We start from the raw sequence: 15,966 nt of genomic DNA on the forward strand, positions 1-15,966 counted from the left end.
TTTATTTTTTTTTTAATTTTTTTTATTTTTTTTAGATATCAGCATAGAGCATTTGTGAAAATGTCTGAGTTACGGTTCCCCATATAAGGATGTTTTCATTTTTCCAGCTTACACAAGTGAATCAAAGGCACAAGCAAAGAGTTTGCGTGAAACTAATATTTAACTTTATATTGGGTTGAGGAAACGTTTGCCATGGAAAGTTTCTTACCAACGTTAACGTACATTCATTGATTTATGCCCACCATGCAGGTGTTTTGTTTCTACTTCAACACCTAATGATTTAAAGTTATTTCTTTCACACTGCTCCTAGTTTACCGTAAAAAATATAGCTTGTCAGAAAATCATAATCGATTGAAACATAAGTGAGATTTAAGCGTTTTTGTACGTACCTAATAATACTGAAGAAGAGTTTGTGTGAAACTAATATGAAATAAATAAAAAAAATAAAGATATGAACTAATGCAATGGTTAAAATACATGTATGTGCAACAGATGAAACTTTCTAAACATACACTGTAAACCTTTTTCGTTACAACTGTTTGAAGAATATAAATCCTGAGACGGTCATATTTTACTTTGAATGGAAAGCTTTAATCATGCCAACACTGTCTCAGACTTACAAACTGAACTATGTACTGAATCAGGATTTTTGTGTATGATTATGTTCTTACCTAATGTGTGGATTTGTCTCTTCTTGAATATTAAATCCTAACTTGTTTGCTGAACCTCCCTTCACTAAATATATCATATCTACCTACTATTTAAATCACATTCTATAATGCATATGAATTTCAAAAATAAATATTTTTGGATAAATAGTTATATTAAGTTCTCATTATCAAAATCTTCTTTATATTCATACCTTGGAGATCCATCTGCAGCCCCATGTCTCCAGGTGTAACAAAGCTACCTTTGCTTGTCTTTCATCTTCATCTTTTGAAGATTTGTCTCCAAGCGTTCTCTATTAATCTGAGTATAGCTGGCAGCGATATTCCATGAGCTATCAAGCCCACAGGCTGTGGAAGAGTAAATAAAAGGACCTTGTGCCTTAAGGTTGGCTTTGAGACAACCCAGCTGTAAATGCTGAAGTCATGGAATAAAGGGAGACTTGTTCAATAAATGCCACAAATTGAATGAAAGCCTAAAGTGAGATGGATTGGAACATTTTCTTGATAAATAGTCACACTCATATCTCAGCAATTCTTAAAGTAAACAGTTTACCTCATCTACTGAGGTTTGAGGGTGGCGTTGCACATATTGTTGAAAATATACAGAACGGCACCCGTTAACATAATTGTGATATCTTCCTAATCTCTTGTAGGTAATGATTTACAGCTGGTGTGCAGCTACTGCTGTTTCTTTGACAGTTTCTAAGATTCTGTTCTTTGGTTTTTCTTTGCCATAAGTAGTGACTCTGGCAGTGCAAGGCCACTTAAATCTTTACAGTGTTGCTGGGAACTGGTTCATCAGAGTTTGATGAAAATATATGGACCAAAACCAATAAATATGAGAGATCCATGAACACTGCCAAGCTAAATTATTTTTAATGGCCTAATTTGAAACAAAAACACTAAAAACACTTTGCTTCATGATGTTGCATTGGCATCGAAAGAAAACACACTCACTGTTTCATGTTCTCCTTCTTTTAACCCTCCAGTGTCCTCCAAGCAAAACTCACACTTACGACCCTTGAGATCCATTTGGACACATAATCCTAAAAAACCTCATTTTTTTTCCACTTTTTCCACTTGATGTTTGCTCTGCTTCAGTCCTGACCCCATTCTTGATATTTTATTAATGTTTGAACAACATATATAATCAATTTACCATTTAACTCATAACAGAACCACATATTTTATGTATTTAAAAAGCCAAATTTAATAAAGCACAGACAGGTTTTGATAGGTGAGGTTTGTTCAGATTATTATGTCTCCTGTTTATTTCTGTGCAGTAACACAGCAACCATACAGTTGTTAGCCTTGGTCTAAACCAGTAACCTTTAGGAAATTTCTAAAATTAAAATTAGTAATTGCAAAAATTAAAATGTATAAACAAAGAAAAAAATAGAAAATGTGATGAATTGACTCAGTAGAGTTTAAGGGGGTCACTGGGAAGTTAATACTATATAATTTCTGGTCAATGCACCACACAGACATGCACTCAAAATCACTTTTTTACAGCTGAATCTACAGTTTGTGAGCTCATTTGTAAACTCTGTGTGTGTAAATAAATCCTTCTTTAAACTGTTTGTACTCTGGACCCGGTTTGTAGTGCTCCAGTGAAACACTGAGGCAGGAGATCAAAGTTTGAGACGTCTAAGTGTGCTCATAAATCCCAAAGGTTGCTTAGATCAGCATTTACAAACTAAGTCGGTGATATTGAGACATTAGCTTAAAGCGATACTGATATGTACGGTGTGCATAGATAAACAGTTTTCATAACACAGCAAAGGATTAAAAGACATTTTTTAGTGATGTGATAAAGTAGCTCAAGCTGACTGTCACGGAAAACCACTCCAGCCTTTTTGCAGTTTTTTTAGTACAAGGTAAGAACTGGCTCCAGAGCCAGACCTGGTTAGCACCGAGTCTGCTTCAGTGGAAAAAACTCTCCCTCAGTTTTACACGGGTTCTTTCAACTCTTTCACAGCACATCATGTAAATAAAGTACACCCATTTACTTATGTATTACAGACTTTCCAAATTAGTCAATATTAACCGTTAAACTTTTTAAAGAAGGTGTTTTTTTAAGCTACCACTTTTTCTACATGTTTTTTGAGGTCGTAGTGTCAACATTTCATAGTTTTGATCCGATTCCCGGAGCAGTCTGAGGGATTATGAAGTAAGCAGAGCTTCTCCACAGGCTGACATCACCTGAATGCTCTCCAAAATCAAACTCTGGCTCAGATGTGCCAGCGGTCCTGCAGAGAAGTTGATGTAAAATGTTTAAAGGGCTGCGTTTCGACCTATATTCACACGTTATCATCTTCCTGCCACAGACTCCCTTTATAAAAAAGAGCGGCTGATTTACAGCTTTACCAAAACATCCTCTCGCACCCCTCATCTGTTTCCTTCGTCTGAAAAAGGAGGAGAGATGGCTGTTCAGACTGCTGGAGAAGGAGGGAAGAAATATAAATCATAACAAGGAATCTGTTCCTGAAACTGCACAGAAAAAAAAAAACATGTGCAGGAGAGTGGGGGATTGGATCAGATTTGTGTGGCTGTGAAAGACATGAGTGGATGCCTGTCTATGAATAGGCAGCTTTGCTGCTCAGGCTGCTGAGACAGCTGGTGTGTAGACAGCAGAAAGGCTGTCGTCAGCATGCATTAATGATGAAACAAAATCTTAAAGCGTTACAACCGTCTGTCTTCCTCTGTGCTGTGTCTAATGACCCTGCGGTGTCTTCACAAATGTGCAGAACTATCACTTCTAATTTCTGAATTTATTTTTATTTAACTAAACCCTGAGTCGTTGTGAAGTCTGTGTAATACAGTTGATTCCTGTTTCAATAAAAAGGAAAAATCCCTTCAAAAACAGCAGGTTGGAGTCTAAACTGCAGAACTTTCTGTCTTTATTGAAATATTTCTCCTAACTTTCTAAATATTGCTAGACTTTATTTCGTGGAACACATCGATGGTTTTAATTAGCTCTGCAGAATGCAGTTGTCCTGAAGTGCACACCACACTTTCTGAACAACTTTGGAACCATATTCTTTTACTTTCCCATTAAAGCAGTGCACCTTTAGAAGTGTTTCTTATTAAATAAACATGTTTCCACCAGACCATAATGCTGCTAACGTGAGGAGCGGACATGTTGAAACACCAAATCAGCCTTATAAATTGTAACTGGGGGCAGTGAGAGTTTCTCCAACTCTCTGAGTTTGATCCCAAGTATCTTGAAATTTGATGTGGGAATGTGGGAAATTGGTGACGTTCAAGGTGTATAAATGTTTTTGCAAGATCCTGCCTTTGTTTTAGCATTAACACTCAAATAGCAGCAGTTTGTTAGATTGAAGTTAAAGATTTACACACCAGCACCTTGACCTTCACCGTCTTCAGTAAAGCTGCTCTGCAGAGGACAAACTAGATATTGCTGCAGTTGTGAGCAATTGCCCTTTAACTGTTGCTACATCCTGAACATTGGAATCAAGCATTAGGAAATCTGTGGTATATATTTTGTTTCATTTCTGCAACTTTGAAACATGGTTTTGTGAAAACCTCAACAAATCCAATCAAAGTTTGCCTTTGATGCTTCAGTGGAGCGGAGTGCAATAAAATTGGAAATAGTGCAGTACGTTTTTTTTTTTTTTTTTCATCAAAACAAGTCAAACTTGCAACGCAGTTGGAATTCTTAAAGCTGGACAGAGATGAAGGTGAAGATCTTGTCTTGTATTTCATATATTTTTAAGTCTAGTTCACATTGTTATTGGTGTTTATCCAGCGCATTGATGTCAAATGTTTTATTTTGAGGTTCTAACAGCAGAACTGGTTTGAGTTAAACTAATGCTAATTACATATAATGATAAAATACCAAAACAGTGACCTAAAGCACATCTTTGTCAGATCCAAGTTATGATTTGCACCAAATTTAAACATCACTATTCACAATGCCCATCCACTTTATTTTATTTTATTTATTTTATTTTATTGTTTCCACAGTCCTGGTTTTGTTTTATAAATATTGAATGCAGAAACATAACCTTTGTATTCTATAGAACCTCAATTAATTATTTTAATCTGCAGTAAGAATAACAATAGAGCAGTAATTACACAAATGTGTCGATCAGATTTACATGACAAACTAAGCCAACGTGTTAATGGGCTACTAATGTGCAGTATGTGTATATTTTTGTCACCTTCCTGCCACATAGGGCGTTAAACCTGCTCTGTGTTCCTTTAGCTTTCACAGCCCACAAACACACACACTGCTGGGTTTCATGCATTGTCGTATTTGAAGTTTACAACCTTGTTAACAGCAGGTTGGAAAATAGCAGCTTAATATCTGCGGCCGGGAGATAAACTGGCCTGTCTGCCTGAGCAGCAGGACCTGCACACACTGCTTTTATGGAAACGACCCACATATAATGCATCAAATAAAACTAATCTTTATGGTGCATGTTTTGCCTTTTACTACCGCAGATTGATTTAGTACTCATCCTTTATATTCAGCTACATGTTTTACCACATTTCTTTCAGACTTTTGATATACAGGACAAATTGATTCTTTGCCATCTGTGCTGCAGCCACAGTGCAGAGCTGTGCTGATGTTAGTCTTTGTCCCCCAGCCCTAAAACTTTGTATGTGGTCTCATTATAACTTTGTCATTTTCAATTTTTATTATGTAAAGCAGCTGGAACTGCCTTCCTCCTTAAATGTGCTATGCAAATAAACTTGACTGATTGATTAATCAAGCTTTCTCTCTGTTGAAGATGTCGAACCTGGAGCAGGAGGGCGAGGAGGTAGTGGGACAGGCTCGGTGTCCCTTCGAATCCCGCCAGTCTAATGTCGGCCTTTTCGCAGGTCAGTGATCCAAAGTGGACATTAATTTCAGTGAATTCAAAATAAAACCTTCATAGGATAAACAACTACTGCTCCTGTTTGGTTTCAGTGCATTTTAATTGTACAGGTCAGGCTAAGTACAAAACATCTACTGTCACACTGAAGGTATTAAGTTTTCCTACCTCGACTTCCTACATTTTGGAAATACAGAAACCTTGGATTTGCTCCCAGAATCTGAACTTCGATGATGATGTGTAAAGTTTATAGAACCTTTCAGCTACTATTCTGAAATTTAGCTTGAGGATGTATTGAGTCTGAACCAAGTTCAGTCGCCCATCCTGTGAGAAACGGGCTGCTCTCACTCTCGGCCATGCAGTTCTGAATGCCTCATAGATTTTTAATGTCAAATAAAGAAAGGAGAGTATTTCTATGACTTGCAACATGTATTTCTTGAGGCATATGTCATTTTCAGTGAAGGAAAAACCCCCCAACCACCTAAAAAGTATGGCAGTCTAAGGAAACCTTTTAACTAATGTTATGGCTTCTACTACTAGTAGTACTAACATCATTTCTGCCTTAAAGAAAATATTCTTTGTTTTGTTTTGTTTTGTTTTTAAAGGACCTGAAATCCGTGTTAAATATTTAGTTCCAGGTTTAACTTCTTTGTTTACTGCAGTGTTTGAATAGAGCCAAACCTAAGATGGTTTAAATGCCAAATAAAATGGAAACAAATTTTTTTTCTGCTTTTACAATAAAAAGCAAACACTTCATAGCTAAACTATGCTTTAATAATTCTCCAATAAGTGTATAATTTTACAATTTAGATTTTATTAGTCGCTAGAATGATGCTTAATTCGTTAATTTTTTAATTGGGTGTTAATGAAACAATTTAAAGAAAATACGATGGCTGGTTTTCTGAATGGATATTTCAGTCAACCTGTTATCTTTTTTGTTTTTCACCAATAAATAATCAGTAAGTGATGAAAAGGAAGCATTCCTTATTTAACCAGTAACATTATAGTTTTTGGACTGTGCAAAGCAAGACATTTTTTTTTAAGTTGCATAAAATGGAGTATATTTTGATCTAGAAATATTGTCACTCTTATTAAATTTACTTTATAAAACAATAAGAAACAAAAGATGAAATTTAATTTAAAGTGCATGTTGACGAAGATGAGTAGAATACATCATTGAAGGTTTGTGTGGTTAAGAGTGTTATTTTAGTTTTAATGTTTGGCTCTTCAGCAGAGATAATTTATAGTTTCCTCTTTAAGATTCTTATTTGCGGTTGGATTTACAGTCTCTTTGCTAATGTTAGCAGTAAAGAAAGCTGATACACCCTGAACACGCCGGGGTCAAACTCGAGAAAGAAGCGAGAGCCAAGGCAGCTCTCTAAAGCTGCCAGGTTTCCACTGACATCTGAGCAAAGTTCACACTTGCTGCTATTCAGACTGGCATGTTCGCCTACATCTGCTCTACTCAACCTCCTTTTAAAGAACATCAGCAGCCATCTCTGATCAAAACACACATTTAAAACCAAGCAGGTTTTCTTTTGTAACTGTGCTCCCCAACAGTGCATCTCAGTCTCTGTTTTTTTTTTTATTTTTATTTTCTGTGTCCTTCAGGTGGTGACTTCTACTCTGCAACAATGACTGACTTCTTGGCAAGCGATGCAGTCATTTACAGAAGTCTGGGAGAAAGTAGTCCTGTTCTGCGTACAGTCAAATACGACTCCAAGTGGCTCCGAGGTAATCATCCAGATGTGATTTTAGGCTGCTGTGAAATTACCCAGTCACATTCCATTTGTTCCATTTGTCAACATTATCAGTCCAAATCTGTAAATAGTTTCCAGGACTGACAGAGGGTTTTTTTGCTGCTCATTAATCTGTTTCGTGGAATTAGGTTCAAGAAGCTTTGATAAAAATGACTTGCCTTTGATGAGATGTCTGGATGTTATTTTCTTGATTGCCGGTTGCTGATTAATTCTATACTTCTTCATTTGTACTTGTGTATTTGAAGCACATTCATAGCTCTAAGAAGTTCCCTGTCTGAACATAAAGAAAAGTACAGAATGTAAAGTACGCTGCCTATTTTATCTAGAAGGAGAACTGATTGTACATCTCACTTATTAAAATGGAATAAGCCTGAATATTGTCATCTTATCTGCATGCTTTATTCCTACCATTTGGTCCCGGTTTCCAAGACAACTCAGTTGGAGACTATGAATAATTTTACCAACTTATTTTATCATTTTCATTCATAATAGTGATATAAGTGGAGTGGACCCCTGGTATTCACGGGGTTCATAGGCCACCGCCACTAAAACCTGCAATTACCTGAGACCAACTTTAAAACATGTATGTGTATTTTAATAGTTTATGTACCAAATTTACTGTAACATGCATTAATACACACAGTGCAAATTATCTTAGCCCTACCACAAAAGCTAACATCCATGGTCGTCTTTGTTTCTTCTCTTAGAGCACAACCAAACAGCAAATAGGAAAATGGATCAAAATGCCAGTGAAAAGCATGTCAAGTAGTATTTTGCTTGCGTAATTCAACTTCCCTAGATGTTTTTTTCTTTCGAATATTTTAAATAATGCTATATGAAAAAGTCTGCAAACAATTTAGTTACTTTTGACAGAGAAACCTACAAATAAATCCATGGACCTTATCACAGGGGCTGCGTTTCATTGGCTAATGCCCATTTCACGTCACAGCGCAGCTACCACGTGCGTGACCGTCTCACAAACACAAGCTGCTGTAGTAAATACATGCTAATGTACATTGTGGACTAGCAAACCGGCAGAAAGTTTTTGCATCAGGACTCGAAAAAGAATAGTTCTCCACCGTCAGTGGGGTATCTGTACAGGCGATGTCAGGTATCCTGATCGTGTTTGTGGAACTAAAATTCACAGATTTCCAAAATCTGAAATGGAAAGCCTTGCTTGGATCAAAGCTTGTGCACGACCGCATTTGCAGCTCAACCATCGTAGGATCAATAAGAACAAAGGAGTGTGTGCTGGTTTAARTATTATTGCTTTGCTTTCTTTGTGTTTAGTGAATGAAAAAAAGAAAGTCAATAATAAACACATCCATTATGAAACCTATTAGCTAAGTACAGCATAATGGCAGTACCGATACAACTTCTACATCCTGAAGCCTGTCTGTTATAGCCTTACGTTAGTTGAATAGATCAATATGCAATGTGTACCGTATCTGACATACATTAAAGATTTTATTTTACCTGAAAAGGCTTTTTACTAAACTGTAATCGTGTTAGCCACGCTAGCACCGAGTACAGTGCATCATGCCTAGGCACACTCAAACATTTGCCAACAACAGAAATCACTGATTTCAAAAGTAACCCTCAAAACCATGAATGCCCGACTTACCCAGCCTTGCAAGAACAATAGGCATCAGTRATCTTGTCCACAGCTAYATTTATGCTGAGGGTGTGAGGATCTGCTGTGTTCCTCATCGACCGGTAGCATTTCGCTGTGACGCGCACAATGTTGGAGGCATYGCGTGGCTAAAACACCTTGATGTCGTCCAAAAAAGATGACATGGACTTGTTGGTTCCCCTGTCCATTGTCGTGGCTGATATTTTGTGAAAATCTGGCAGAAATGCTAAACTAATCGACTCAGAAATACTCTGCAGAGAGTCAGTTGAAATGAAAGACGCCATGTTTACATAGAAACTAAGCWCCGTGAGGCTTTGTTTGTGAGACATGCAGCCACGTGGGATTTTCGAGGGCGTTTCTGGGCGGAGCTTGGTAAGGTCCATGAGTACTGACCTGCAAATAGACTGGGCTCCACGGTACAATCAGCCCTCTCAATAAAACACATTTAATTCACTTAAAAATAAAGAAAAGTCAAAATAATTTGTTCATTTTTCACATTAATAGTACATCAAAACAGTGGCATTACTTCTGTCTAAAAGCACTGGCTTGGAAGAACAAAATGGTGGAAGATAAATGAATAACACCTGATAATTAAGACAAATTGTACCACTTTTTCCTGCTCTGGCACCTCATGCATTGTTGTCTTTATTGTGGTTAATAAGCACCAGTCCAGGTTTGGTGCCCTGTATTTACAACATTCACTCTCAGGCTGCTCATGCAGCTGAGCTGTATTTGAAGTAAGTCATAACTTCTGTTGGTGGCTGGAAATGTAATGAAAATCTGCCCTAACTTTGTTATTGTACAAATGTATGGCTGCTAGATGCAACAGCTTTGTAGGGATACCCAGATGCCTGACACAGTGCATCCACTCCTTTGATTGTCCTGGATGCAAATGGCTCCACACCACCATCCAAATTCATTTATATTTAGAAAAGCTAATCTCCACACCTGACTGGATCCAGCAGGTTGACTCCAGTTCAGTATCTGTGAGGTTTAACCACACACACATATTGCATCCTCTTTAAAAAACTATGTTCATAAGGAACCATTTCATTTTCTTTTGATTATTGTTTATGAACTTCCGTTATTTTGCAAAGTCTAAAACAAAATTTGACCAAAATAACTTTTTGGGGAGAATTTGGTGGAGCTTGAATATTAATGAACAGTTTGGAAAAGTTCTGTGCCAGGTTGATGCTTTTCTAACTGGAGCTGATTATAATGTAATCTGTGTGACCGTTGATCCTGGACCATCTGTGCTCTTTTGGTACAATAGTTTTCTGTTGACTGTTTGTTCTTCTGCCTCTTTCCCAATATGCAAATTTGCAATTTCACATCGAGGAAGATTTCTTTGAGCCCTGTGTTTACCACATTCACTCTCAGGCTGCTCATGAAGCTGAGCTGTATTTGAAGTAAGTCATAACTCAAACTGTGTTTTATGATGTGCCTTTTTCTCTGTCTTTAGAACCCCATTTTCTTCACGCCATTGAGTACGGGAACTACGTGTACTTTTTCTTCAGCGAGATTGCGGTGGAGTACACCACCCTCGGCAAGGTGAGTGGAATAAACAGCTTTCTTTCTAAGCAGAATAAACGCCAACAACAGCCTCGCTTGTCATGCAAACCATATCCTCTGTTTCTCGTTGGCTCTTCCTGGGCGTGTTGGCTTTTAAATCATCTGGTAGAGGTTAAGGATTTTTCTGCTCCTGTCTCTCCAGGTCGTTTTCTCCAGGGTTGCACGAGTGTGTAAGAATGACAACGGGGGTTCCCCGCGGGTCCTGGAACGATACTGGACATCTTTCCTGAAAGCCCGGCTGAACTGCTCCGTTCCTGGAGATTCTTTCTTTTACTTTGACGTTCTGCAGTCGCTGACCAATGTCCTCCAGATAAACCACCGGCCTGCGGTCCTTGGAGTTTTTACCACACAAGCAAACAGGTGGGGATAAAGAAGATTATCTGGATGTGACTGTGTTAAGCAAACACCTAAATCTTTTTCATGCAAGGTCACAGCATTGATGTACAGATCATGTACTGCTGTTGTATGACCAGGAGAATGTTAAAGAAATGTACAATACTAAGGGTAAGGTAGCATTTTCTGGTCCACTGCAGCGTCCTTTTAATCATAATTATCATTGCTTAATCATTTAAAGGTCATTTGTGTCCATCTCAATTCACATCTTCAATTTACACACATAACTGTTGTCTGTCCTGCATCAGTGACGACCTTATGGTGCGATCAGTCATTCAAACAGCTCTGGTTTCTTTATCTGATTAAATGATCATGTCATTACTTCACATGGATGCTCCTCATACAAACAATCTCTCCAGTATCTCAGTCAGATTAGAGTGTTTGCATCTTTCACAATTATTTTCAGTAAACTGCCTTAGTCAGGGGGAAATTTCATACCGTAACTTTTTTTCTTTTTATTTAATCTCCCATCATGCCACAGTTATTGACCTCCCTTCATTTCATGCTTACAACCCAGTTTGGCCAGTAACATTTAGCAAAGTTGGAATATACAGAAAGATGGATTTTCTCTTTGCACAACATTTTTAGATCATCTCTTATGCACCTTTACCTTCATCTCACCCAGAAGTTGTTGTTTTTTTTTGTTTTGTTTTTTTTTTATATATTTTTTTAGATTTTATATGTGGGGGCTGAAAAAGTCTTGGAATAAAGTTTAATTGTGTCTGATAAAATCAAATGAAACTCAAAATCCGAATAAATTTTTTGGATAAGATTTGTAAACAAGGACTTTGCTTTCTAAGTGCTGCTTTGTTCATATGATTTGAATCATTATGAAAGTTTTTGATTACAATTTTTTTCAGTTGTCTGAGAAAGACCACTAAAGTTTGGTTTAAAATGCCCTGGTGTTAACTGGGAAAATAATAGAAGTGATTTGTATTGTCTAACAAAGTGTAAAACGTACCAACATCACAGTCTAGTTGAGAGGAATTTTAAAAAATGGACCATTCACACCACAAAAAAGCAAATAAATAAATAAAATAAAAAATAAATGTTGTTTAAAGGCACTTTTGTAATGGTTAAATTACTGTGATTTATTTGAACAAATTACAAAAATGCATCAGTTACATTTTTCAAAAATGATTATTAATATATTATTTGTGCAGATAGTTTAAAACCAATTATTCCCTATTTCCCCTAACATGAGTTTTTTCTCCACAATGAATTCATGTTCTTGAGTGTAGCAATAAAAGATGAATCTATCGTAACAATTTTTGTACATCTCTATAAGGTGCTTTTTATAGTTGGGACAGCAAGTCAGGTTTTAACATTTGAGGCCGTCTCTAAAATTATAGGCCTATGCATAATTATGGATCCTCAGCAGAAAGATGAATGCAGTGGTTTAAATGCACAGAATTTCTAAAACCTCAACTTTCTCCCAACATGCATTTAGTTTCTTAGCAGCATTTAGTCTGACTGTATATGGATACATCCAGGATCTTACTTTGATTAAACCTCAGTTATACATGCAGGTGTGGTGAAATTAAATCCTTTTAATTAAGAATATCTCCTTCTCCCGGGGCAGCATCACCGGTTCGGCAGTCTGTGGTTTCTACATGGACGACATAGAGAAGGCCTTTAATGGAAAATTCAAGGAGCAGAGAAACAGTGAGTCAGCATGGACACCTGTTCTAGAAGAACAAGTCCCAAAGCCGAGGTGAGCAATGCGTCTTTAAACTGCAAACTGTCACTTTCCTCCAGCATGTTTTTGTGTGTCTAACAAAAGAGTTTTTGCAGCTGCTGTTATTATTCTGCTTAGACGTCTTGTGGAAAATATAAAATAATAAAACGCGCACATAAGACACCTGTTCTGCCCGCCTGCTCGTCGCGGAAAAACAAATGGCTAGCAAGTGCTGTTGCATCTGTGCTTGTTGAACGGGATTTATGTCTTGTTTACTTTTTTTTTTTACTATCGTACAGGCCAGGCAGCTGTGCAGGCGAAGGCTCTGCAGCCACCTACAAGTCCTCCACCACTTTCCCAGATGAGACCCTGACCTTCATCAAGTCCTATCCGCTCATGGACGAGTCTGTCCCCTCAGTCAACGACAGACCCTTCTTCACTCGCACCACCAGCAGGTAGACAATTTGCTCTAATTTAGGGGAAAGAAAACCAGGCAATTGCTTAATCCCTTAATGCATCAGTCCTATGTTATTAAGCTTCTCAGTTTGTTACAAAAGCTCATCATGGACAGAGAGGTTATTATTTTTTAGTATCCACACATGCTAAAGTTGAGACTCAAACTGGCCCTTACTGGCCCATTGGAACTGTAATTTGCAGCTGATATTAAAAGTGTACTCACCACTGTGTAATAGCACTTTTTTCAGACTAAAATAAAATAAAAACATGATGAATCATTTAAAAAACTTTGGCAACTTCACTGAATCATGTACCCTGCACAAATTAACTGAAACAGAACTATCCTTGCTAGAAAAAAAAAAGAAGCTAAAATATGCAATAATGACGTTGCACAAGCATGCTGACTGAAAAGCTAATATTTTATTGAAGTAACTTTTGATTGACTGTAAGCATTCTGTCAAAAGAACAAAATAAACTGTACATTTTAGTCATAATTAGATTTATAACATGCATAGGTCTTCTTTACTGAACACTCAGGCAATCATTTCAGAAGTTACTATAGATTCTGGGGGGACGCACAAACTTTATTTTTCAACAATTTACAGCAGCTTGAAGTGTCCCTTTTGCTGAATCAAATTAAAAACAGCATCTACTGCCTTCCATATTGCGGTTCAGTGTTTGAGGATTATGAAGCAGTGGTCAATTCTTTAATGAGCTGTATGCATTTATTCTCTGTAACAACACAATGTCCAACACCGGCGGTGTTTTCACACGCAGGACTCTTGATTGGTATAGACGAGGGAGCTCAGGTGGAACGCTCAACCTTGTACCTCATTAAAACCCATTGAATTTACTCAGCGGTCGATCTCGGCCCACATCAAAGGCGAGGTTCACAGAGAGAGGGTCTTTTTTCGAGTGCAGCCCTGACCTGCAGGCGCTCCACAGCAGCGTGCATCGAAAGGCAGGAAGCCGTCGGTGTGTGGGAGAGCGCTTCGCATGTTGTGACATTTGAGAGTCCACTGATAGCAGACGATGATACGGTGGACATGGAATCATGAAGTGCCACGAGTGTTTCATTCACCACAGCATAGGCCTCAGACAGGGGTTGTACACACACATCAGATACACAGATTCAGCCTTCAAACAAACACACACACACACACGCACACACACACACACACAGACACAGACACACAGCATACAGGGGCTGCCTCTGTGCTTCCTGAAGCAGAGCCAGGCTGACAGCCAGCCAGACACTGCTGTGCCTCCACACTGGGGAAACGTGTACCGCTTCACATCTGGCGCCAAAAACATCACATCTGCCGCGCTTTTTCCCCTGGGACCTGCTAGATAAATGAAATCCCACCACAGACGCATCACGCCGTACTGCCGAACCCTTACAGGGATGTGCCAGTCAAGTGTGTGTGGGTAAACACAGCAACCTGTGTGGCTGTGTGGGACCATCTGGGAGGCGGACGCGGGGACAAATGAGGGCGCAGAAACTGCTCCCGGTGTCCGTGGGGAAAGGATCCGGAAGGAATGTCGTGCCAAAAATATTATTATTAGTCGAAATCCGTTTGTTTAAATCCTCGTGTCGTGATGTCAAAGTGCAGTCGTAGAAAAGGAATGAACAGGCAGTGGACTCAAGGTGCCCTTCAGCAAAGCCTGCGAGTCCCAGCGGCTCCAGTGGAGCCTGCAGTAGACGGTGATACTGGTCAGATCCCTGGTGGAACCACAAGGATCACGGTGAATATGAAGCAGAGTGTTGCTGCAAATGAGGCAGCAGCCACCTGACAACCTCATGAATGTCAAGCAACGCCATGCAAAGAGAAAGTTGAAATCTGGGACTGAAAACTAGACAGAGTGTGGGAAAGTGACTGAACAGCATGAAAGATGCATCGATTGAATAGTCGTGGGTGGACGGATAGATGCATTAATAGGATGAAGGGATTAAAGGGAGTAGGCGATGGATGGTGTGTTGGCAGATGAATTGATTGATTGCACACTGAGGATTTACACAATGAGCCCAGTGGTCGCCCACTCTTTGTTTTGTTTACTGCTGAAAACCAACATTTCCCCAACAAATGGTATTAATAGCTTTTTTCTTTTTCATCCCATTAAGGTTTAAGTTGACCCAGATAGCTGTGGACACATCAGCTGGACCCTATAAGAACTACACGGTGGTGTTCCTGGGCTCAGATAACGGCCATGTTCTGAAGATCCTGGCCAGCTCCGAAGGAGCCAACGCTTCCTTCAACTCCCAGCTACTGGAAGACATCGACGTCTACAACCCAAACAAGTTAGAGAACACATCCAATAAATCAGTGTTATCTACCAATGGCTTTATTTCTCTGTTCATTTGCTTTTCTTTTGTTTCTTCCTCCTTGTTCTGCCTTGATCAGTCCCTCCCACTCGTTCTTTGGTCTGTTGTAACACTTTGCATTGTCTTGTACAGCTGGAGGATTTTTTTTTCTCATCTTTTGTCACAGCTTGAAATTCTCATCAACATGAACTTAAATTTACTTCTGACATGTTGTATAATAGAGAAAATGCATGCTAAGTATTTTTCCTTTGATTCATGTTCTCAGGTGTAACGTGCGCGGGGAGGACAGGAGGGTTCTGGGTCTGGAGCTGGACCGGGATCATCACGCTCTCTTTGTGGCATTCTCCAGCTGTGTGATCCGAGTCCCGCTCAGCCGCTGCCATGACTACACAAACTGCAAGAAGTGAGTAACTTGGAAATATCCCTAAAGTATTACAGTCATGCAGAGAATTCACCATATTAGAGATGCAAAAATCAGAACTTAGATTTGTGTTGATTTGGGGTTCGTTCACACCATCCCCGTTTGGTCTGCTTCACTCAGAAAATAGCATTTATATCAAATCTATAGAACCAAAACTTTAGATTTCTGTTTGTGAAGATACAGAAAGCAAAAGCATGTAAACAAACAGTCTGAATAAATGT

At 38.7% G+C, this 15,966-nt stretch overlaps 1 protein-coding gene across 3 annotated transcripts in view; it reads left to right on the plus strand.

Annotated features, from left to right (window-relative positions):
• sema6cb (semaphorin 6Cb) overlaps positions 1-15,966 on the plus strand; it is a 163,364-nt gene that overhangs the window by 107,457 nt on the left and 39,941 nt on the right. For all 3 annotated transcript variants that reach the window (XM_008430890.2, XM_008430892.2, XM_008430893.2), the window contains exons 10-17: positions 5,426-5,516; positions 7,121-7,243; positions 10,365-10,453; positions 10,617-10,834; positions 12,450-12,581; positions 12,845-13,000; positions 15,124-15,300; positions 15,590-15,727. In XM_008430890.2, the coding sequence (XP_008429112.1) occupies positions 5,426-5,516; positions 7,121-7,243; positions 10,365-10,453; positions 10,617-10,834; positions 12,450-12,581; positions 12,845-13,000; positions 15,124-15,300; positions 15,590-15,727 (1,124 nt within the window). The remainder of the gene's footprint in view (positions 1-5,425; positions 5,517-7,120; positions 7,244-10,364; positions 10,454-10,616; positions 10,835-12,449; positions 12,582-12,844; positions 13,001-15,123; positions 15,301-15,589; positions 15,728-15,966) is intronic.

Source organism: Poecilia reticulata, linkage group LG16 (genome assembly GCF_000633615.1).
Source record: "Poecilia reticulata strain Guanapo linkage group LG16, Guppy_female_1.0+MT, whole genome shotgun sequence".
NCBI lineage: Eukaryota > Metazoa > Chordata > Actinopteri > Cyprinodontiformes > Poeciliidae > Poecilia > Poecilia reticulata.